Source organism: Numenius arquata, chromosome 7 (genome assembly GCF_964106895.1).
Source record: "Numenius arquata chromosome 7, bNumArq3.hap1.1, whole genome shotgun sequence".
NCBI lineage: Eukaryota > Metazoa > Chordata > Aves > Charadriiformes > Scolopacidae > Numenius > Numenius arquata.
Window position 1 is genome coordinate 39,976,581 of NC_133582.1, and position 24,755 is coordinate 40,001,335.

General features: G+C 41.9%; 2 protein-coding genes across 2 annotated transcripts in view; both read left to right on the forward strand.

Moving 5' to 3' along the window:
- Positions 1-7,550, forward strand: TMPPE (transmembrane protein with metallophosphoesterase domain). Its single transcript, XM_074151034.1, has 2 exons — positions 1-92; positions 2,979-7,550. Exon 2 carries the CDS (start codon positions 3,071-3,073, stop codon positions 4,388-4,390), a length of 1,320 nt encoding a protein of 439 aa, XP_074007135.1. The 5' UTR covers positions 1-92; positions 2,979-3,070; the 3' UTR covers positions 4,391-7,550.
- GLB1 (galactosidase beta 1) overlaps positions 1-24,755 on the forward strand; it is a 49,796-nt gene continuing 25,041 nt past the window's right edge. The window contains exons 1-6 of the mRNA XM_074151033.1: positions 1-92; positions 13,376-13,545; positions 20,927-21,077; positions 21,383-21,443; positions 22,206-22,300; positions 23,575-23,755. Coding sequence (XP_074007134.1) covers positions 39-92; positions 13,376-13,545; positions 20,927-21,077; positions 21,383-21,443; positions 22,206-22,300; positions 23,575-23,755 — 712 coding nt within the window. The 5' untranslated portion in view covers positions 1-38. The remainder of the gene's footprint in view (positions 93-13,375; positions 13,546-20,926; positions 21,078-21,382; positions 21,444-22,205; positions 22,301-23,574; positions 23,756-24,755) is intronic.

Consider the following 24,755-nt stretch of genomic DNA (forward strand, 5'->3'; position numbering starts at 1 on the left):
AGGAGCGTTTGCTCCGCTCTGTTCCACCGCCTCACGGCATGCTGCGGCTTCTGCTCCCGCTGGTCGCCTTGGCGGCGCTCCCCCGGGCGGCGGTGAGTCTCCTCGTCGCCCCCTCCCGCTCCGGGCACCCGTCCCCGTGGTTGTTGGGGGCGGCCCCGAGCTCTAAGGGGGCCGCCCGGCGGCCCTGGCTACCGGCTGGTAGGGGGCCTTCTCCCGCCCGCGGCGGGGGAGACGGTTAACTTCGGGCCGTTTTAAATTGCTAAGCGATTTGTGGTTCGTAGGTGGTGGGGCTGGGCCTGTGGCAGCGCCGAGGCGGGGGGAGGCGGGGGCTGGCGGGGCAGGTGTGGCGGCGGGGGGGACACCGGCTCCTGAGGAGGCCTGCCCCTTCTCCTCAGCAGGCCTGCCCGCTGCCGGCCAGGCCGGCCGCCGCGCTGGGCCCTCGGTCTCGCCGTTTCGTACCGGAGAAGGGCTGGCGGTGCCCGCCCTCGTCCCCCGGGCGGTGGGTGAGCTGTGCCGCCGCCTTCGGCGGGGGGAGGAGGTGATGGCCCGGGACGTGCGGTGCTGCCGGCTGTACTTCTGCCGGTTAGACCCCGCTGTGAGAAACAATAGGCTACAAGGCAATTATTACTATATTATTGAGCAACCCATATGCGGGGGGTGGGGGGGGAATCGAGCTGCAGTTACCTGATACCGACGCTTCATTAGCAGATCCTATGGGAAAACTGGCTTTTCCTGTGGTGTGTGAGAGGAGGGAGAGGGGTTTTTCCTGTTCCACCTAGGTTCAGCATCGACTCCTGTTGCTGCTTTATCCAGTGGCAGCCTCTACCACTGCCTAACCGGGGCCTGGGCAAATCCTTAGTCTTTACACTTGTTGTGGGACCATGCCTTGTCGTTTATGCCTTGAGATTGAAGCAGTCTGTCAGTGTTATCTTCATGTTGCAGTTGAATGATGCACAGGTGGTTAAAGCTGTGTGAAAAGTAGTCACAGCCTCCTGGGAAACCTTTATCAAAGGGAAGTTTGGCTGACGGTAAAGGACAAGGTTATGGCTGAAACAAAATTCTGAAGGTGGTGAGTAAAGAGGAATGGAGAACTAATAGTCACCAAATTTGGTAGCATTAGAAGAGGAGCACTTGGTGGATTTAGTAGATTAGTTTGAAATGGTTAATATACTTTAAAAGTACATAGTGAATTTCAGGAATTTGCTGCTGCAGGAGGTTGTAGGGTGGACAGCATTGAACAGGTTCCAGAAAAGGATTTACCAAATTAAAATACATCAGGCTCATAAACAACATCTGAAAATGAGCAGGCAAGGATTTGCCTTCTAACATTGCTAATATAACAACTTTGTCTGCTGGAGGAGTATGAAGGAAGGAGACCACAGACAGTGGCCTGTGTCATGTAGTTTCTTTAAACAGCATTTCTTATTGCTGTTCTCCATCCAGAATATGGCCTGGTGTCTGGAGGAACTGTGGACTCAAATCAGTAGGGCATTTCTTACACTCTTATCTCCCTAGCTTTGTTTACTTTCGGTGGACGTATGTGTGTAAAACAGCACTGTTTTTTAAGAGTAGTGTTGTAACAGCTGAAGGGCCTTGAGGCATGATTTCTCTATCAACCCACAGTTCCCCAACCAAGCAATAATGGAAGAGGTATTCTTAAAACTTGGTCTAGTCCTCAAAATATAGCAGGGTCCTATCATCACAGAGGTGCTAATGACCTTTTAAATTAGCTTGGGAAAGTATGTGCTGCAGATAAGCATCCTGGCAAACTAGGGTTTGTAGACTTCTGAGCTCAAGCTCATCGCAGAGTCCTGCAAGGCTGCTTTCATGCCCTAGTTCTGAGATATTTTTGTCTGTAGTAATTGCTTACTTTTTCTCTAGTTAAGTGTGGACTGAGACAGGAAGTGTTTTGAAGGTCGTGCTTACATACGCTTACTTTAAATAAGGTAGTTTGTTGTTTCAAACTTGGTCTCTACTATATGTTATGAAGGACCATCCAAACTTTTCTCAACTACAGTTAAATAAAACAGTGGGTTTATTTTCAGTAGTAATGTGCAAACTGGGCATGAGTAGAACCACTATGAACTCTGAGCAAAACAGGGAATTCTAATACGTTTCAAGCATAAATGATGCTTGCTTATTTATTTTCAGTCTGGGAGCAGAGATGCATTAGACTTAGTGCTGTCTTTACTTCTGAAGGAGCGCAGTGTGTGATGTTTTAATTCCTTTTGAACTTAATTGCATCCTGGTAGACCAAGATATGCTGACAGAGCTGTTGGGTCTTGGGAACTGTACATGCGGTGGAAGTGAGCAGAAAGTGAGTAGTGAAACACAATGTGTGTTTCACTAATTCTACTGATTTTGAGGGCTTTGGGGAAGTCGTCTTCACAGCTGAAGGCAAGAATATCTGCCAATATCATCTGCAGTTTCTGGGACTGCAGTTGCATCTGGTAGTTATTCCAGTGGGGATTTCAATGCTGGTGTAGTTACCTGTTAATAAAACCTGCTGTATTTAGTAAGAATGATGTAGGGTGCTACATGCTTTTGAAGTGGAGCCAACTGCTTGGGCAGAAGAACAGAAAACACATGTGCTAAGTTAACAGCAGAAGCAGCTTAGTCACAGAACATGGGGTTTACAAATACTATAATGATTGTTTCCAGCACTCATTGGATCATTGTTGTGATCTATTGCCAACTACTATAAGGACATCTTAATGAGGAAATGGCATAAGGGTAGGGGAGGAGGAATCATTGAAGAAGGCAGGCAGGGCGCTTGGAAGTGGACTGCCAGAATCCAGTATTTTCAGTTGTCTGATTTATTCCACATCAGGAAATCTCTTCCCTGTCTTTGTGGTAGTGATTCTGCATGACCCAGAGTCCTGGGTAGTATATACAGAGTAATAGCCCTTTATTGCACTCTGGGATAAAGGTAATGTGTGTAATATTTCAAAACAGCTGATACTGGTTCCTGGTTGCAGGCTTTGTTGACCCAAGGCATCCCTTCATAACCACAGTATTGCCTACTGGAGACTTCTGCAGAACAGAAAGGAACAAGCAGAGGGAAGCAAAGATGATCTCCTTCAAGCAACTGCCTCTTGAAGCAAAGGCTGCAGTGGCTGCAGGAATGGTTTTCTTCTCCATGATGCTGTCGCGGAGTTATCTGGCAGAACAGTTCGAGCTCAGGACGCGGCGTTGGCTTCTAAGGCTGCAGATGGCACTATTTGCTAACGCGCTCATGTTGATAGGATCTCTTCATGTTTGGAGAAGCACAGTCACCACGTTCTCCAGGTCTTCAGCTGCCAGCTCATTCTGTTTCTTGCCATGGAAAATAGCTGTGTTCATGTTTCTAGCTTTGGCTCATTCAAGCTTCTTTACACTGCTATTTCTTGTTGCAGAAGAGCCCTATTTCTTTTCTTTAGCTGCTTACACTTGCCTGGGGGCCTATATCATTCTTATCTTCTTCCTCTTCACTCTAGGCTCTGTAGAGCAGGCTTACAAGCTCTTGTCTGGGAGAGGCGCTAAGGCAGGTACTGGCAACAAGAACAGCAGAACAGCTATGAAACCAGTTTTGGCAGTTATGCTGACTGTTGTGCTGACTATTGTCGGGCTGTTAAATGCTTCCCGGCCTCCCACTGTGAATTCAGTGGAGGTTCCAGTTCACAAGCTGCCCTTATCAATGAATAATCTGAAAGTGGTGTTGCTTTCAGATATCCATCTGGGGCCTACAGTTGGGAAGACTAAGCTTGCCATGATTGTGAGAATGGTTAAGGCTTTGAAACCAGATATCACCGTGATTGTTGGGGACCTGACTGACTCTGAGGCAGAGATCATACGACCTGCTGTGGAGCCTCTTGGAGAACTTAACTCCCCTTTGGGGACATACTTTGTCACAGGAAACCATGAATACTACACATCAGATGTTAGCAACTGGTTTGAGTTGTTAAAATCATTTAACATTCGACCACTCCATAATGAGAATGTGAAGATTGTTTCACCGAAGAGCACTGATGACTGGTTCTGCCTGGCTGGCGTTGATGATATTGAAGCAGATGTATTGCGCTACTCGGGGCATGGCATGGATTTAAAAAAAGCTCTCAGAGATTGTAGCAGTGAGCATGCAATAGTGCTGTTAGCTCATCAACCGATTGCTGCAAAGTGGGCCCTTCAGGAGAGACCAGACATAAATTTAATTCTCTCTGGTCATACTCACGGAGGGCAGATGTTCCCGCTAAATGCTGGGGCTTATTTTCTGAATCCCTTCTTTGTTGGCTTGTACAAAGTTGGCCAGAACACCTTTGTCTATGTCAGCCCAGGGACAATGTACTTTGGAATACCCATGAGGCTGGGCAGCAGAGCTGAAATAACAGAGATAATTCTACGTTCTCCTTGAGGACCTTTCCATTTGACAGACTTCTACCATCCTTTTTGGTCAGTATATTGGCTCTTCTGCTCTGAAAGCAAATCCTTTTTCAGGGAGGCCAGAGAAGATGTGCGAGGGTGGACTCCAGCAGGTTCTGTTAAGTTTGAGCAGAAAACATTAAGTGTATCTTGGGCTTATGAAACAAATTGGGGCTGTTAAAATACTGAAGAAATCCATTATTTATGTTCATTGTTATTGAGGTTCTGGACTTAAAAATAACACTGATGTCATGGAGATTATGTGCGTCCTGTGCATGTTTAGTAGTATCTGTGGTCTGCAGCTACTTCCTGTTCCACTGGTTATTATCCATCGGGCAGCTGCCTTATCAAATCCCAGGCAGGTGAAGTTCTCATCTCTTGCAGTGAAACTGCACATGCATGTTTTGTGGAGGGGATTACAGAGTGTCCACTGAGTACGTAAACTCTAAAAGCCTTATGCTAGAAATGTTACAGGAAGGGAGTAGTTCTGCTTTTTTTTATTATTTTTTTTTTAAATTGAATCTGTGTGTCTTTTTCTTGCTGTTTGCAGTGTGCACTAGGGCTTCCAGTCTGAGCTGCTTACCAGTACAGTAAGGTGCCAGGCATCAGTTCCTGAAATTCAGTTTTTTCCAGTTAAAAAGCTGGGTAGACTGATATCAAAGAGTGAAAGTAGCTGTCTTTCTGCTGGCATTTTCCCCAAAATAACTGGGCATCTAGTAGTTACTTACTGAAAATACCTCTAATAAAAGCAAATGAGAAAGAAAACTCATAATTAATGTAACTTCTGTTGCTGTCTGGGCATACAGTACCTGCTGATGTAAAGCACAAAATCCAAAGCTGAAATACTCAGGCTCATTTCTCTTAATTCTGCATTTTTTTGTTTATGCTTAACTTACCTTCTGTGACTTTTCTCTTGCAAGAGTAAGGAGATGCTATTTGAAAACGTTGTAGATAGGTTAATGCTTGAATTTTGTTTAAGGTTTTAACATTTCAAGTAAACGGTGTCCTTTTGAAGAAGACTAAACTCTGCAGCAGGTGACTTTCCTTAATAACGTTTGTGCATCAATGTCCTGGTTGTCTGATAGGCACATAGCAGAATAACTGCTGCAGGATAATCAGGGGTGGAGAAATTCTCTTTGTCTTTCCTAGAAGGGCTTAATACAAATTAGTATCATTCTGGGAAATTTGAGATATTTAGAAATTATTAATAAAAACGTTCTTGCTTCCATATCATATAAGAAAGCCAGGATGTAAATTAATGTGTGTATATTGTCCAGGCTGATGAAGGAGTTTGCTTCTGCACATCTTCCTCTCTCCTCCCCTTCCACCTCAGTGTTGCTGTATGAAACTCCATGGGAAATACAAGTCTGGGGATCCTGCCTCTGACTGAGGTCTCCAGCTGTAGCTTGCTCTGCCTTTCTGCCCACCAATACCTGGTGGTCTCGCAGGCAGACCTGCATGGCAAAGGGCAAAAGAGATCAGCGCTTACACAGGAGGCAGAGGATGGCAAGACCAGAACTGCAGCGTTCAGTCTTTTCCTGCCTTCCTGTGTAATCCTGATCCAGACACACTTTTGTTTTATTCTTCAGCTCCTCTCTTCGTTTTGCAGGAGGTGTGTGGGGTTGTATTTGAAGAGTACCATAGACTTTGTAAAGCTGAGTTTTTCTGGAAGTGAAATTTAAAGTTTCACTTCATCCACTCCCTTCAGCCCCTCCCACAGGCGGAGTTTCTAACTGCTAAGCTGTTTTTGTATCCTGTTTCTCTGTACAAACATCCTGCATTTTTACTCTTCAGTAATATTGAGAAATACTGTAAATGCGTCATGTGTGCTGGAAAATTGAAGCTGGAGAAGTCAGTCGTCTTTTAGTCTGAAAACTGAACACCTGACCAGCCAGGCTTTTACTTCTATAATTTGTTTGTCAGCACCTATAGTTTTGTAAACTTTTTTTTATGCTTGTGCAATAATATCCACTTAGGCATCTTAAAGTTTCCACATGTATTTAACAGTGCCTGAATGGGCTCCTTCTGAGGTTCTTTTCCCATCGTAGCCTTGACATCCTCTGTTCATTTATCAACATTCGTTGAGTTAAAAACTGTGTTCTGGGTTTAGTAGTGCAGGATATTCCCTCCAGACCACCGGTGCAGGAGGATAGCTTTTCATTTGTTATGCTGAGGGTTATTACTGTGTTAAGAAGACCAATTGTTTTGCTAGATTTGTTATCAGGAGGCTTTTGTGGGACTGGTTTTAGATGGCATTGGTTTCCCAGTGAGTTGCTAATGTGGTTTTTTTTTTTTTCTCCTACTGTTTTTATTTCTCTCCTCATTCTGTCCAAATGTGTCCAAAAACCTAGCTGAGGTGGTCCTTCAGTCCCAGGGGGGCATAGGTGACTTCTTCATTATTTGTACATGCTCCTCTTTGAAGATCCTTTTAGGAACAGATACACATCCTTTTAGGAGTGGATATTATCATTTCATAAATTTATTGAGTTCTCTCAATGTAATTTAGTTCTTGTTTTTTTTGTTTTTTTTTTTTTTTTCCTTTGACTCCCTCCCTCTGAAAGCTTGTTGGCCTGGTGATTTGTTTTCACTTAAAATGTTTTCTTTCTGTGCCAAAACACTTCAAAGCCTTTTGCTGTTTTGCTTTTTCCCAAAAAGTATGAATGGAGGTATCCTACATCAGCTTTCTTTTTGATAGTGTGAGGAATGAATTTTTTCTGAAATCTCTCTAAGACATCCATCCCTAATTGTCCTTTAAGACTTTTCTTACACTTTTTCCAATTTGACTCGAGTGTGCATGATTTAGATCTGTGTTCAGTATTCCAGATGAAAAAAAAAATTGCTGTGCTGCTTATTTTGTAATTTTTGTAATTTTTTTGTAATTGTTTTTTTTTAAATTTTGGTCTGTATGGAATGTATTTGATCAGGAGAACTTAACTAAATGAATATATATTTCTTCCTATAAAAGGCCAGTTCATTGGAGAGGGGAGTTTGTCACTGTCAGAGTAACACCAGAATAGAATAGTATTATCACGTTGTGAAAGTTATATTTATTACATTATATAATCAGTACAGAGTGGATTTGAAAATATGTAAAACTGTGGTATAACAAATGCTTTAAATGTTGGGATTTAATAAAACTTTATTCACTTATCAAGAAAGATGCCTCTAATGACCTTTTATTTTGTACCAATATTTATTGTAGCAGTACATGATGAATAGTTTTAACATGCTAATTCTATTTGCCAACAAAAAGCTAGTGACAATAAATCTGACTAATTTTGGGAAATCTTAGACCCACGCTGCTAAGTGAGGCATGGTGGAACGTGGGCAAGGTAAGGCCACTATTAAATTTGCCTAATGCCTACTAGGGGGATGAAGTGCAGGCTGAAAAGATGAGGAAATGGTGCAGAGAAAAGCAGCACTGCAAGCGCAAAGAGAGGATACTAAGATGTTGGTGGTTGTTTTTCTTTTTTTTTTGTTTGGAAGGAGCAGAAGAAAACGAGTGATTTGTGGTTCTCAATTTTGATACTTAAGCTTTGGGTTAGAGAAAGGGCCTGGAAAGGGTTGTTCTATGTTTGAATGGTCTACATAAAAGATGCTGGACATCTTAGAGGTGGAGGGGTTCATTGAGGATTTGTATCCATATTTGTTTGCTTTCCAAATAAGAAAAAGGCTTGTTTTGTAAATTTTGAGAATGAGAGATCCTAGCCACTGTTAAGTAGTTTTCTGTGCTGAAGCTGTGGGGTTTTTTTTTCCCCTATGCTGAGAGAGACACACATCATAAAATGTTGAAAGAGCGTTAAGGTTGCAAAAATAAGTCCTTTCTTGATTTAAGAAAGGACAAAATCTTAAGTTCTTCCCTTTTCCCTGCAAGTTTGTTCTGAGCACGTAAGATGCAACATGATGCCATTGCCTGTGGGAGTCTGCATTTTCAGCTGGGCATTAATAGGATGTGGTGTGAATGAACTGGCATCCTACACAGTGTGCAGTTAGTTTGTGTCTGTTGAATCTGCTTGCCAGACTTGCAGACCCACCACCCAATCTTCTAGGGAAATTCGGGGAATTCATTCCTGCTGTGTATTCACAGCCATGGGTATACAATACTCACTGTTTTGCTCTTGTCGCGAGCCCTGATCTGTAAGCAACGGGTGGTGGAGTCATGCCCTGATGATAAAAGAATGTTGAGGAGTGGATCATGAAGGGAAGTCTGTTTACAATGGGTAACGAATGAAGTGAATCAGAGTAAGTACATGGGAAGCTTCCTCCCTCTCCTTGCCCCCATAATAATACTGTGTTAGGAAGTGTATGCGTAAGGAAGGTGATTGACAGTTATGGTCACAGCTTTAGAAGTGTGGCCTTTCAATGATAACAGGTTTAATGATGATCCCTTTTGTAATTAATATCTTCTTAAAACAATGAAAGGAAATACTTGTTTCTGTCAGAGGTGTCTGTCCCCTGAGGTGGAGCTATGTAAACAGTTGATTCAATGTTCAGCATATCTCGACAGTTAATCTGCCATAAATGGAACAAGTATCTCTTCCATCGGGCGTTTTGACATGGTTAGTCTAATTGAAGGGATTAAAATCCTCTTTCAGAGGGAAACAGCAGCAATATATTTTGACTCTCCTTTATTTCCAGGGATAGTGGCCCTTTAATGTCCCTTTTCTCTGAATGCTTCTCTCATTTTGAAGCACTGGATTCTGCATCAATGCTGCACCTTGTCACAGTGCCCTAGAGTTAAAAACATCCAAAGAATGTGGAACAGCTGCTTGGTGTTCTTTAGGGTGAATGGTTTCCTTAGGGGATGGGTACACACAGCACAATTCCATCCTAGTGCACTGTGCCCAGGAATCAAGATATGGGTTATAAATTAAAGATCATCAAAATGTCACTTAGATTTGAATTGAAAGGAACATAAGCAGATGTCAGATACCTGTGCATCCTCTACAAATCCTCTACTCCAGGTTTAACAGCCTGGAGTTACTACAACAGCATAATTTCACAGGGAGAATCCCAACCTTTGAGTTATTTTTGTTCCAGAGTGGTTGGTTTGTATTTCTCAGGTCTGTAAGGGCCTGGTCTTGTGGGCATTTGGTACATCCATACCTTTGTTCAGTCAAGATTTATTTCAACTTTCATGGAACAATTTGTTAAGTAATGTTAAGAATGGATCTGTGTTTGTGGGATGAGGGCTTAAATAGCTTCCCCTGTGTGATACTTTGTAGGGCCTTGCAGTTCTGGTTTCCCTGCCAGCTCAGGACTGTATCTTCTCACATCTGTGTTACCTGTCCACTACCCAGACAATTTCAGTTTCTCGCTGTTGGCAGAATGTTTTGGGTTGCTATGTGTGTTTAAGACACTTTCCACAACGTTTATTTTAGGCTTTCTGTGAAGAAATGCCTTTATCATGGCAACAACATGCTATCATCTTCCTCTTTTTTGGAGGTGGTAGTCTTCAAATGTTTGTAGAGTGTTACCTCGCTCGGTTGCTCGGTTTAATGGCAGTCTAGGGATAGGCGTGTTTACTCAGCAGTTCCATCCTCGGGTTTTCAGGAGAGTGTGTTTTTACTTTGTGCTGCTGTTCTTTTGGCCTTTGACACATTGCGCTGGCTCCTTTTTGCTGTATGTGTAAAAGTATGGTCTTGGCTGGCGGTTGTGTCCAGTTGTTGGCTAGGGGTCTTGGTACTTAGAATCATAGAATCATAGAATGGTTAGAGTTGGAAAGGACCTTAAAGATCATCTAGTTCCAACCCCCCTGCCATGGGCAGGGACACCTCTCACTAGAGCAGGTTGCTCAAAGCCCCATCCAGCCTGGCCTTGAACACTTCCAGGGATGGGGCATCCACAACTTCCCTGGGCAACCTGTTCCAGTGCCTCACCACCCTCACTGTAAAGAATTTCTTCCTTATATCTAATCTAAATCTCTTCTCTTCCAATTTAAAACCATTGCCCCTTGTCCTGTCACCACTCTTCCTGACAAAGAGTCCCTCTTCAGCTCTTCTGTAGGCTCCCTTCAGGTATTGATAGGCTGTTATAAGGTCTCCCCGGAGCCTTCTCTTCTCCAGGCTGAACAACCCCAGCTCTCTCAGTCTGTCTTCATAGGAGAGGTGCTCCATCCCTCTGATCATCCTCGTGGCCCTCCGCTGGACCCGTTCCAACAGGTCCATGTCCTTTCTGTGTTGAGGACTCCAGAGCTGGACACAGTACTCCAGGAGGGGTCTCACGAGCGCAGAGTAGAGGGGCAGAATCACCTCGCGAGACCTGCTGGCCACACTTCTCCTGATGCAGCCCAGGACACGGTTGGCTCTCTGGGCTGCCAGTGCACACTGCCTGCTCATGTTGAGCTTCTCATCCATAAGCACTCCCAAGTCCTTCTCCTCGGGGCTGCTCTCCAGCCATTCTCCACCCAACTTGTATTTGTGCCTGGGGTTGCCACGTCCCAGGTGCAGGACCCTGCACTTGGCTTGGTTGAACTTCATGCAATTTGCACGAGCCCACCTCTCCAGCCTGTCTAGGTCCCTCTGGATGGCATCCCTTCCCTCCAGCGTGTCAACTGCGCCACCAAGCTTGGTGTCATCAGCAAACTTGCTGAGGGTGCACTCTATCCCACTGTCCATGTCACCGACAAAGATGTTAAATAGTACTGGTCCCAGTACCGACCCCTGCGGAACACCACTCGTTACTGGCCGCCACCTGGACATTGAGCCATTGATTGTAACCCTTTGGATGCGGCCATCCAGCCAGTTCCTTATCCACTGAGTGGTCCATCCATCGAATCCATGAGTTTCCAATTTTGAGACCAGGATGTCGTGCGGGACAGTGTCAAATGCTTTGCATAAGTCCAGGTAAATGATGTCAGTCGCTCTGCCCTTGTCTACCAAGTCTGTGGCAGTATTGTAAAAGGCCACCAAATTTGTCAGGCACGATTTGCCCTTGGTGAAGCCATGTTGGCTGTTTCCAATCACTTCTTTATTCTCCATGTGCCTTAGCAAGGATTTCAGGAGGATCTGCTCCATGATCTTGCCAGGCACAGAGGCGAGACTGACCGGCCTGTAGTTTCCCGGGTCTTCTTTGTTTCCTTTTTTGAATATTGGAGTTATGTTCCCTTTTTTCCAGTCAGTGGGAACTTCACCAGACTGCCACGATTTCTCAAATATGATGGAGAGGGGCTTAGCAACTTCGTCCGCCAGTTCTCTCAGGACCCGTGGATGGATTTCATCAGGTCCCATGGACTTATGCACTTTCAGGTTCTTTAAGAGGTCTCGAACCTCGTCTTCTTGTACTGTGGGTGGTTCTTCATTCCCAGAGCCCCTGTTCTTGCCCTCCGTGACTTGGGCAGTGTGGTTAGGGCCCTTGCCAGTGAAGACTGAGGCAAAGGCTTTTTCTACTTCCAGCTTTATGGTTATACGTGCCTGCTGTATTTCACTTTTTCCATTCCTTTCTCTTTACCTGTAGTTGTACACACAATTGTAACAAAACTGTTCAGCAGTTAACAGAAAGAAGTGATTTCACGGGAGGATTCTTCAAAACTACGTGTGGTCTGTTGGTCCCTAATTAACCGTTGGGCAGATTTCCTCAGATGGTGGATGGCTCTCATGTAGTGGAGGTCACCTGGGGTTATATGGTGGTCTACTTCTTTCTTACCTTTCTAATTTCATCACTTTTGTTTCATGGAATCAATTTCCTAATTATTATGCCACATTCTCAATATGGGGCAGGCCCATGCTCACCTTTTCAAGAACAAGGCCCATGTCCTCCAACAGCTTTTAATTTATGCTATTGAAAATGTTTTGTTTCATTTGGACTAGTGTAATGTCCAATGAATCATGAGGTTTGTTTGGTTGACTTCTGACTTGTTTTCTGACAGGTATGGAAAATTAACTGATTACAATTGCTGACTTGGGATGTTACTTCATAAATCCCTACTGAGTTTTTATTGAGAGTTTGGGTGGGTTTGGTTTTTTTTATGCGCTCTGTAATGAATCTAATAAAACACAAATGCAAAGTCTGAGAACATGAAGACAACCAAATATTCAGTGGGGTGTGAAGGAGAAAAGTAGTGCTGGTGACAGGAATGCCAAAGATATGTGAGAGATGTAAGGTGTTAAAGAACTAAAAGTTAAAGGTTCTTAAAGGCATAGGACCATGCACTTAAAAAAACCAACTTCTAATTTTTCTTGTTTTTGACAAGCAAAAGAAGTACTGCTGTTGGTCATAGTACTTTAAACCTTACTAAGATCTTGAGACTAATCCCGTGCTCCTGAAGTTAAAGTGTTTTTATTATGACTAGGAAGTGCATACTCTTATTCTTAATCTACCTGCTTCTTTTTTTAGGTTCACTAGTTTGGCTGGAAAAGTATTGCAAGTAGAACTTTCTCCAAAAATTACTAATCTTTAGTGACTTGCATAACTCCTATGCAGTTTGCCAGACTGATCTATCAAACAGTTTTATACCTACTAGAAATTAGGCTTTCAAACCTGCATGTATCGGTGCCCTGGTGCATTTAGAATGTGGCATTTGATCCTCAGAAGCTCCCGGTGGGCTTTTGCTTCTAGATGTGAGCATGGCATTAAGTTTAGTAAGTTGGAACACTGAGTACAAAGCGTTGTCACTCACCAAATCTCCCTAATTAAATCCTCATAATTTGCACTGGTGTAAGTGTCTGCAATGTGTATCACTGGAGAAAGATGGTACTGTTATACTTGTTAAAAGTGGGGAATGCATGTGGAATATTTTGGTGTAGCAGTGAATCCTGTCATGGCTGAGTGGCTGACAGGTAGATGCATTGTAGTTCTTTGGTGTGTTATGCTCAGGTGGGCTGTATGTAGCTACTAGAGAGCCATTCACCATCACTTATTTTAACACCGCTGTACCTTCTATTGTGGACAAGCCACAGATTTTCCATAGACTGTTCTCTGTGTCTTTCAAGGCAGAAAAAGATTCTATTGTGTATTTTTGTTATTTTTTTGTACACAGAGTATACCCCAGAGGAGTTTTGGGATTGATTATGACTGCGGCTGCTTTGTCAAGGATGGGGAACCTTTCCGTTACATCTCAGGTAGCATTCACTACTCAAGGGTACCACGGTATTACTGGAAAGACCGCTTGTTGAAGATGAAGATGGCAGGACTTGATGCCATTCAAACGTAAGTAGCTGTTGACTTTCAAAGTGATTTGTAGTCCTGGGAGATGTATGAGAAGTAGTTACGGAATGCTACCATTGGTTTATTCATTTTTACCTAATAGATGACAAAACTCCAGAGAAGTGAATGGTGGTACAGGATGACCTCTAACACCGTAGACTAGCACAACTAGGCAGGTTATAGCTAACAGTCCACTTCCCTGCTGATAGGCAACACCTTTTGCTTCGCAACCAGGTGTGCAAATATGACCTGAAATAAATTGTTGGACTGTGAACTTTGGCAACTATGGAACAGTTGTATGTGCTTAGCCTCTGCCAAGGGCATTGTAATCACTGGTCGAAAAGCAGAGGAGGTGAGAGGGGACAATAACCTCTTAATACAGGCTAGGTTGTGTTGCCCTGATGCTTTTAAAATACTGGCAAAGGCTGCAGTAATATTTAAACTACATCTCCAGGAGTGTTTAAATTTAGAAAAATGGGGGGGAAGTAGGCGTACTCTTTAAAGAAAAGACAGTTTAGACAGCTTTCAGTTTGGTGTACCAAACCTTTAGTCCATCCTACCTGGTTGTGTACTTATTACAACAGGTGAAGCATGGGTTAAAAAAAAAAATAAAAAAATGCAGCTTACTCTTATTTTTGCCAAAGCTTCCTTGACAAGGGAAGAGGAGTGGCAGAAAAATAAAAGGCACAAACTTTTCAAGCAATGGCTGTAACTCCCAAATGTTTCTGTGTTTTTTTTTTTTTTTTCTTAAATCATTTCCTGAAGCTTAGAGCTTATCTTTGAAACAGCCTGCTTGTGTGTTACGGACTGCCAGGCAGCAGTGGTTCTGGCAGCGCAGAGCCTGTAGGACAGGGTACTTTACTCAGTGGGAGTGTCACACCATCTCTCCTTCCCCTCCTTTGAAATCCGTATTTTATTTCACCTGGAAGTTGCAGTGTTGCCCTGTACACTTGAGGATGTGACTAGTAAGGGCTAGTATGTGAGGAACAGGTGTCAGGGAAAGAAGTTGCTGCTTTTTTTTTTTTTTTTCCAAATTTAGGGTTGGGTTTGTTTTGTTTTTTTAAAGTTTTAAAACTCTTCCTTGTGTTGTGATGTAGTGACTTCTTGGTGGGTGTTTTTTGTTGTTTTCTAATAAAGCAAGCAAGTTCTATCTTGCCTGATGTAAGAACAATGGGATGAAGTAACACTTGCTCAAGACAGAGTTGCTGAAATTGCCCGTGCAATTATTTTTTGCTGCAATAAAAGTAATTTCAAGTGGACCTGAAAATCATACCTTTTGATGTCTGGCTTGAAGGTCCTAATGGTGGCTCTGTGACTCCTATGATCTGTAGTGTCTCACACTATTTTTTTCCTCCTCCCAACATCCATATATCTTCAGTGCCCTCTGTTAATTTCTGACTTTTTCAAGCAGTCCCTTCCTCTTTTCATTGAAATTGCCTGTTCATGTCTCTGCTACATCACTGGTCTTTTGAGATAGGAATCTTTTCTTTCCCATTCCCGCCATGCGGCTTTCCATTTAACACTGATCTCTGTCTTTCTCTCTCAATGCTAAAAAAAACCCAACCATCCACCAAACCCCTTTTGTTTTTCTTTGAAGTTTGCAGATAATCAAGCCTTACTGCTCTTGATTACTTGTGTTAAAGCAATAAATTTTCACGTTACCCCAAACAACTCTGCTGTGATTTTTGTGTGGTTTTGGTAAAAATGGAAATTGGTTTAGATGATTATTTAGTTGTGGGGGTTTTTTTGGCACTTCTCTGTGTACTCTTTCCTGGATCAGTAAAATGATTGGCAAGGGACTGAGATACCAGTTGTGTGAAGTCATTCTGGAATGGGTAGCAGCACTGCCAGACCTTCTGGCAGAACATGGTAGTTGGACTCTGAACCTTGGGGCCACTCGTGAAGACTGTGATTTTGCTGTTTGGGGTTTTTCCCATGAGACAGGGAAGGGTCTTGCTGTAACTTGAAATACAGGAGCTGCCTTTTTTTCATATCAAAGTGCTCCCAGTGAGGCTTACCACTTCAAGGGAAACGGGATGCTTTTGTTATAGGATTGTCCTCATAAATACCTTGTGGTCAAAGAAAGCCAGACCTGCTCTCCTTCCCGTTCTCTGCAGCCTCATTTCCAAAAGATTTGGAAAGATTGCCTGGTGAGGCCCCATCTGGAGCGCTGTGTCCAATTCTGGGCTCCCTAGTTCAAGCAGGACAGGGAACTGCTGGAGAAGGTACAGCAGAGAGCTACAAAGATGATGAGGGACCTGTAGCATCTGTCTTATGAGGAAAGGCTGAGGGACCTGGGCCTTTTTAGTCTGGGGAAGAGAAGACTGAGGGGGGATCTGATCAATGCCTATAAATGCTTAAAAGGTGGGCGTCAGGAGGATGGGGCCAGTCCTTTTTTCAGTGGTGCCCAGTGACAGGACAAGAGGGAACGGGCACAAACTTGAACATAAGAAGTTCCATCTAAACATGAGGAGGAACTTCTTTACTTTGAGGGTGGCAGAGCCCTGGAACAGGCTGCCCAGAGAGGTGGTGGAGCCTCCTTCTCTGGAGACAATGAAAACCCACCTGGACATGTTCCTGTGCAACCTGCTCTGGGTGGACCTGCTTTGGCAGGGGGGTTGGACTAGGTGATCTCCAGAGGTCCTTTCCAACCCCATATCATTCTGTGATTCTGTGATTTGCTGTGCCTTGATGCATCGTTCAGCAAATGACTGAGTCAGCAGCTCATCTGAGACTCTTGAATGGGTGCAGTCAGTATATGTATGTAATTATTTGCACTTAGAAGCATCTTAAGCAATAACAGAATATGAGAAAACAGGTGACAGGAAGCTTGACCTTACATTAAAGCTTAAAATATCAAGGTCTAAGCATTCCAAATAGCAGGTTGAAATTCGATGTTGTGGTTTTGTGGTGTCCCAGAAGATGGTGGAGGCGTACCTAGGAGCTCCACTCCTGACCTCAGTGTGTAGAGACATTGGCATCTGGTCACACAAGGGTAACTGCTTGTTTTCAATTCCTGAACTGTGTCTGCCAACGAGAAACGAGTGCTATCAAAGACATCTGGAAAGGACTGAAATTTAGTGGTCTCTTCTGGGTGAGCATGGATGAGATAAACAATTAACCACTAGATGGGGCTAAATATTTATGGGATTTACAGATCAGTGGAGAAGCTTCCTGGAAGAATCAGCAGTTACCATACAGGCTCAGAGAGAGTGAAAGAATGTTGAGCATTTTGTTTGTTTTACTTTATTTGACTAATGAGCAGAAAACCGTAAACCTGTAGAAACTCCCTCTAAGAAAGGGCTGCTGTTTAGAGTATCTATTAATTAAAAAAATAGGCACAAGTTAATTTTTCTAAACACTCGTGTAATATAACTAGCATGTATAAAATGGTGCTCTATTATTTATTAAATTAGTACAAGCTATTGAATGTTACACTATGGTATAGTTTGAAGAAGCCACCACAATTTATTGTTGTTCAGACAATTATTCTACCACCTGATGACGCCTCTGTGCCTGGGAAGGGGAATCGGGGAAAAAACACAGAAACCCGAGGGTTGAAATGTAAACAGATTTAATAGAATAAGACTAAATAATTAACATTAATAATACTAAAGAACCAATATTGATCCTGATGCTAGCATAAAATATACAAGATTTATACTCAGCCCATTCTATCAGCAGGAAGCTGCGCGCTCCCAGCAGGGGACAGCAAATGTTGAACACCGCGAGTGCTATGGCTTTGGGAAGAAGGGAAGGGCTCAAAGGTCTGACACCGGGACAAGAAGTTCTCAGGATCGCAGCCATCGTAGAAGAGGAAAAAACTCCTCAGCAAACTTTCTAATTTATATTGAATGTGACGTTCATGGTATGAAATAATCTTGTTGCCCAGCCTGGGTCAAGTGCCCGGGTCTCGCTTCTCCTCATCCCTGCATCTGGCAGGGCTCAAAAACACTGAGACCTTGAAACCTGTATACCATAGCTGGCTATAAAGTAAATATTTTCACAAATTCAGACACAAAAGTCTCCTGAAGATGCAGTTTTCCCTAGCATTAGAGGAGACTTTACTGTCAAGTAAAACTACTGAAAGAGAAATTAATCCTGTGTCGCTTAAACCAGAACACACTGTTAAAAAACCCAACCTTGGTATTACAGACAGAATTAAGGTAATTAAAGTGGGGTTTTTTGCCTATTGACATCTCTCTGAAATAATAGAGGAAAACCGTGAATTTTAAAGAAAAGGAAGGTTATAGGATAAAGCTTAGAAATTGCATGTAAATGGACAGTAAATTCTATTACTCAAATACAGAAGAAATATGTTTCAAGTTTGAAAAAGGAATGTGGCATTCCTTTATGAAGTCATTATTCTGTAGCTAAAGCAATACAGCATTAACAACTGACTATAAATTTGTACAAAGGTATATAGGAATTATACTTGCTAATAATAACAATGTCAAAGCAAAATGATTTAATTTGAGGCCATTGCATGCTGTAGAAAATATACTGGGAGATTAAAGTGTACTAGTAACAATTTTTATTCCAGTGTTTAAAATGCATTGTGATCATGATTCATTCTGTAAGAAAACATCTCACATAATTTTTTTTTCCTTCACTTTCTTCCATTCTCCACTAAAACCTGTATTTTTTTCCAGCCTTGTGGGGAAGCATGTGTCATAAATTGAATCCGTTTCTGGAAGGATTTTTCTATCTTGTGTGTAAGGGAGCTGGAGAAACCCTTTTGTCTTCACCTCAGACAGTATTAAGAATATTTAGACCTTCAGACTTGTTTCTAGAACACGTTCATAAAACTCTGTAATTGAGTATATTTTTGTAAGTAACAGGTTACAAGGTGTAGTTAAATTACAGCTAAGAATGCCTTTCTCATATTAACCTTAACTTGCTGGTTATAATTAACTTGCTTGGTAGCCTTAAGAGAAAGGAGTTCTCAGCATTTGTTACTAAGTATAAGCAGTTTCTGTAGTAGTATTTTAGGCAGTGAGAAACTGTTATGAAGTTAGTATCTAGGCACCTTTATTTAGCTCAAACAGGTGCAGCTGTCTCCTAGAAGCATTTTTCAGTGAATGAGTTGTTAACTCCTCCCAGAAAGAGCTTTGTCTCCTACTGCAGTGTCACATTGGTGATTCATAATCAGATGGTACTTTTCAGTGGAACCTGCAGACCTTTTTCCTATTAACACTTCCATTTGTCGTCTTTCTCCTTTTGTATTTTTTTGCTGTTTCCTGTGCAGGAGAGAATTAAAAAGTGATAACTCTTAATTCCTTGTTGGTATCAGACCATGTTGCTTATTAGTTAAGAGCGTACAGAACCCTGGCCGTGTTCACTGACAGATTCTGAGTTGTTCTTCTGTTGTTCTATGTTAATGTTGCATCACCTAGCCTCTATTTTTGTTACTTGTTTGCTTATAGGGATGTCGTACAGCAGAGTATCAAAAGCTTTGCTAAGTCAAGAGACATCACCTTTTTTCCTTTTTCCTAATCTTTTAGGCAAGTTTTCCTGTGAACAAATGGAGTTAGGTTTATCTGTCTTTGACAAATCCATAGTCATTGTATATACAATGTAGAAGAATTCTGTATTTCTAAGCAATAGTTTTGAAAATAATATAGCTATTATGAGTTAGAGCAAAATAAAATTATTCCGCAGTGATAACCTGGGTAATGGTGTATGGAATAGGAAAAGCAAGCACAATATGATACTCTGGGATTGGCTTCTCTGAGGTAGGTTGGAAATTTGTTTTAAATAGTTTTCTCTTTTCTCTACTTCGATATTAAAGCAATCAGCTTGCTCACCTGCTTGAAATTTAGGCAAAGGGCACAAAACTGAATTTATGTTGAATGTATTTTCACATGGTTCATCTGTTCATTAAATGCGTATTTAGTTTGTTCTACAAGTGAGTTAAATGAGTGCTTTGGAAACAGAGCGGGGTGACAAAGAAATAAAATATACCACAGAGAGGGAGAAGTCTGCATTTTGATGTCTGAGTGTGTTGGTTTGACTCCATCCTGGCATACAAACCTTAAGCTTTATCTTTTCAAACAGAGGCTTAGGGGTTTGGCATCTGTGAGGCTGTAATATTAACTAATGTTGCTGAAATACTATCGTTTTTGTACTTGATGTTCATGTGCATGTATTTCTGAGTGTGGCCATTTCAGTGGTACGTTTGTGTGACGGTTCCTGTTTTTCTTGCTAATTGAAAGCAGTGTTTTTCTGCACTTTCTTTCCCTCTTGGGTGGTTCTTACAAAATTAACTCTGGACAATATAAACAAACCCAGACAGTAAGAAAAGTGTTGCCTGACAGAGTCTTTGCATGACTAACCACGGTTTTGGTTTTAAAAATTTCTCTGAATTTTTTTCTCTGGAGCCTTGGCAACCGTTCTCTTGGAGGGATTACAAACCTATGTGCAAAAGGGTAAATGCATGGAGAACTGAGTTTTCCTGTTCTCTTGTACAGCCTGAGCAAGGATACCCATCCCTAATTTTAATGTCTGTCTGTGCTACGACTGCCGCTTAGCACTATCCCAAACCAAAACTTGCATGGTTGTCAAGCAAGGGCCATAAGCTACAATACAACATATAGTAGTTGGTAGGTAACATGTTTCTTTGTTGTCTTGCAACCAAGTGCTTTTTTTATCTTCTGTGAGGTGTTCTGTGGTGAGGTTGTGGTTTCCTAAGTCCTGGAAGTAGGAGAGAGGTGTTCTCTCAAATGGTTATCTGCTTCTTTGGCAGCTTTATTACTCGATTGAAATGAAGTTTGACTTTGTCCAGGCTCCTGGGCACCTTAGCATCCTCTAACTTGACTGTTCTTCCTGTGCTGGTTTTCCTTCAGGATCTAGATGCAGTATCATAAGGCTTAGACATTTTTAAGTTCTTTGTATTGTTAGCAGCGTGGACCTGTCAGCCTAATTGGTGTTCCCTGTGCAAGCTGGGTTATCCATTCGCAAAGGGTCGTGTGCTCTTTTGGGCAAGCTCATTCTTGACCACCTCCTTCGTGGGTGGTTTACAGTATTCTCTCTTTACAAACTTCCCACTGCTGTACCAGTGGCAAGTGACTTGCTAACATCAAAACTGTTAACTACTTAAATTTTGGAACAGACATCATGGTTTCTAAATGGCACTACCAAAACCTGTTCTTGCATTGATATGGGCTCCTGCAGACATACTGCAAAGTATAAGCCTTGTTTCAGTATTAATTTTAACACCTTCTACCATACGAAGTACCTCAAAGAAGAAAGGCCCTAGAGTTACTCTTGTATTTTACTGAAGAGCAGTTCAGCGTTATAGATCTCTGGTGCATGTAGTGCAAGCAGTTGTTATTTGGAGTTCTGGTTCAATTTTCTAATGGAAGGTGACCTTCTGTCTTTATAGGTATGTGCCGTGGAACTACCATGAACCCCAGCTGGGCACGTATGATTTTTCTGGTGACAAAGATCTAGAGTATTTTCTGCAGCTTGCTAACGACACTGGTTTGCTGGTTATCCTGCGAGCTGGACCTTACATCTGTGCAGAATGGGACATGGTACAGCCTTTTGTAACAGTTATCTCATTTCTAGGGTAAATCTAATACAAGTGTTTCTGTCTTAAAGTAGTCAAATATACTTGGTATGTCCTTGGACAAGGCTATTGGTTTAGCATATTAAAATACATGCATCCTAAGTGACTTCTTACAACACAAGCTTACTTTGTATTTGGTTTTTTTCATTGGGAATTATTACTTACTTGTAGAAAATAAATCTTCAGATCTAGGTAAGTTTTGCTAAAAGGCTAAATTCTTCTTATGTTTCCTAGAAATGGTCATTGAAGTGATTCCCTTTCTTTTCCCAGGGTGGTCTTCCTGCATGGCTGTTGGAGAAGAAATCTATTGTTCTTAGGTCTTCTGATTCAGGTAGAGGCATCAAACAGGACTAGCAGAAATACACTTTAGAAGCAAGGTGACTTGCTGTTTGAGGCCTTTACTAGATAACTTAAGCTGAAATATGAATTATTTTGTGAGTAAAATCTTCAGTACTTCTAATAAGAAGTGTACATTCAAGAAGTACGTAGAACGAACAAAGTAGGGTGGAAGGTTTCCAAGGTATTGGCAAGTTTCACAAAAATTGGTGCTAAGAGAGAAACCGTTGTCACCACTGAGGAAAAAACAGGTAGCTCTCAGCTTTGAGTTTTTTGATTTTTTGCAACTGCCCACTCATCATGGGGGATCCTTCCTGGCTGGTCAGTGTGCATGTAATTCCAGAACTAGTTACAGCATTAAGTGCTACCTGGTCATGGACCAGACATGAAGGGATGAGATGAGAAAGGAGATTAATGGGGTTATTGGAGTATGTGATAGGGGAAAAACCCCAATACACATAGCAACATTTGAATTTGTTTTCCTGTTGAAATGTATTGGGACAACCTGCGTGAGGCATATTGAAGTCTCTCTGGTGATTTTCAAAGTTCATCAGTATTTAAATGTTTTATTTTTTAGTAGGCTGTACTGGAAGTTGACATTTATGAACAAGTATAACAGGACATCAGTTCATTAAATGCTATTCTGTTATATTCTGCATATTTAGAACACTAGGTGAAATCTACCCATAATTAATTTGAAACAAAAACTAGAAAAAAGCAGAAAAGTTGTGAAACATATATACTTTGTTTATCACAGATTACCTGGCAGCAGTAGAGAAATGGATGGGTGTCCTTTTGCCAAAGATGAGGCCTCACCTCTATCACAATGGAGGTCCAGTCATCATGGTGCAGGTAACTTCCTGAAAATCAAGTGAACCCAAGCAGCATCGATGCTTAAGTTGCTCTTGCAGACACTCCATGGGTGGTGGGTGGTAATGTCACAGGTGTTCCTTAACAGTTTCAGGTAGCTGAAAGATTCTGATGAAATCTGTTATCCTAAAGAACAGAATACACTGTTCCCGGAACTCTGACAGCACTTGTCTGCTCCATCAAAGTTGTTTCCCACAACTATAGCAAGCAATATATAGCTTTTTAGATCTGAGTTACATACCAGTTCTCACATAAAGCAAAAATACATTACAATCACCTGGAACCCTCTGACACAATAAAGGGAAATAAGGATACCAGAAGATAGAAGCAAAAGCAGTATGGAGTAAACATAAAACTGATGATAAAAAGAGTCTCAAAATTTAGGCTTTTTAGTTCTTAGCACCTACCTTAAGCTGTAAATGTTTCAGGACACAACATTGTGCATTCATGGTGAGTAGCTTCTCTCTTAAACTCCTTCTAGATTTGCAGTGGTGATTGTTCCATGCTCTTAGTATTTGACTCTAACAAAAGCTTTATTTGCCTTTTTTTTTTTCTTCCTGGGTTGAACAGGAACAGATAAGAGACCCTTCTTATAATATGCCCAACAGCACTGTTCTTGGACAGTGCATCATGTCTATTGAGCAAAAGCAGTAGGCAAAATTATTCATTGGCAGAAATAAGATGCTTGTAACAGCATTTTCAGAAATAACCTTCAGGTGTGCTTGGCATTGGATCTGGAGCTTGAAAGTCTATCCCCTTGGGAAAAGGGCAAGATGCATACCTCTCAGTAGTAGCAGGGCTGTCCTCCCCTCAGCCTATTGAGTCCATTGCAGGGCTTTGCTTTTCATGTGAGCCCTTTGTAAGTCTCTCTGTTCTGGAAGTCCAGTTTTACTGCAGTTTTAATCATGTCACAACCTGTACTAAAGTTTTATTGTTCTGCTTGTGAGGTGAGTCATAGCTCTCAGTTTTCCTTAGAGACTGTGTTTTGCTCGCTTGCTAAGCGGACAGGGTAGAGATTTTTACGTGGAGGGTGACTTTGTAGGAAAACTACTTATCTCGACACGATGATTGCTTCACTGTAAGATACAGGTGGGAGGAATGAGTGTCTAGAAATGTGTCTTCTCCTACTCCTGAGGTCTGGAGTTAAAATGACATTTTTACCATGAGGGGGACAGTTGAATTTGGGCTTTCCATTTTTTGTATCAGATGCAGACTGAAATTGGCTACTGCTTTACTGACTTGCTTTTACTGTGCAGGTAGAGAATGAGTATGGAAGCTACTTTGCTTGTGACTATGACTATCTGCGTTCCCTTCTGAAGCTCTTCCGCCAGCATCTTGGGGAGGAGGTGGTGCTGTTCACAACTGATGGCGCAAGCCAGTTTCACTTGAGATGTGGAGCTCTTCAGGGTCTTTACGCAACAGTGGACTTTGCCCCAGGTTGGAGACTGTGGTTTGTTACCAAAAAACTGTTGTGTGTGTGTTTGTGGCAGGACAAATTGACTTGACTGCTTGACAAACCTGATGGCTTTGTTCAAATGGGGTGATAGAATCATAGACTATTTCAAGTTGGAAGGGGTGCATAAGGATTATCAAGTCCAACTCCCTGGCATTTTGTGTATTTGATGTACTCTTAAATGTATAAGAATCACCCACAAGTACCCAGTTAGAGAGTCATAGTCACTTCCTCGCATCATGAAATCATGAACAAACAATTTGCACTGCTCGTAAGGCGTATCTTCTAAAAATCAGCAGTAATAGTTGGCATTGATTTTTTTTTTAAATTATTTTTAATGTAATTTTTTTATGCTGGTTTTTTTTTTAATTGGTGGTTTGAGTTGTTTTTTTTAGTGTCCTATGTCTGTCCCAGAATCTAACCCTCATAGTTCACTATTTTTTTTTAAGGCAGTGGTTACTGGAAAAAAAATTACTGTTGAAGATCGTATTTAGAAATGTGCACAGTGCCACAATTTAGGCCTGAAGAATGGCTAAGCAATGACAGTGTATTCAGAAAGTGCCCTTTGATAAAAGAGGAGAATTAATGATGTAAACGTTCATATAGTGCACAGACTTGGCAAAATAGACTTAAGGCACAAGAAACAAACTCCAAGACAGATCTTTCTGTGTTTTTTGACATGTAGTCTCTTTTGTACTTTAGTCTCTCTAGATTCAAATATGTGGTCTTAGCAGGAATCTGTTTTCTTACACATAGATTGAAATTGTAAAGTCCTTTATGTGTCTCATTTATGAGACGGTGAGCTGCTTATGGAAGTAGTTATTTCCAGTGGCTTGAGCCACTGGGAGTGATTGGTAGTGAAACTCCTTTTTAGAGATTGCCCGGCATCTATTCTTCCCATAGTCTTGGTACCACAACCTTATGCCTATACTTTCCAATGACCAAGTAGCAATTCTGACACATTTGAGACTTTTTTCATGCCAG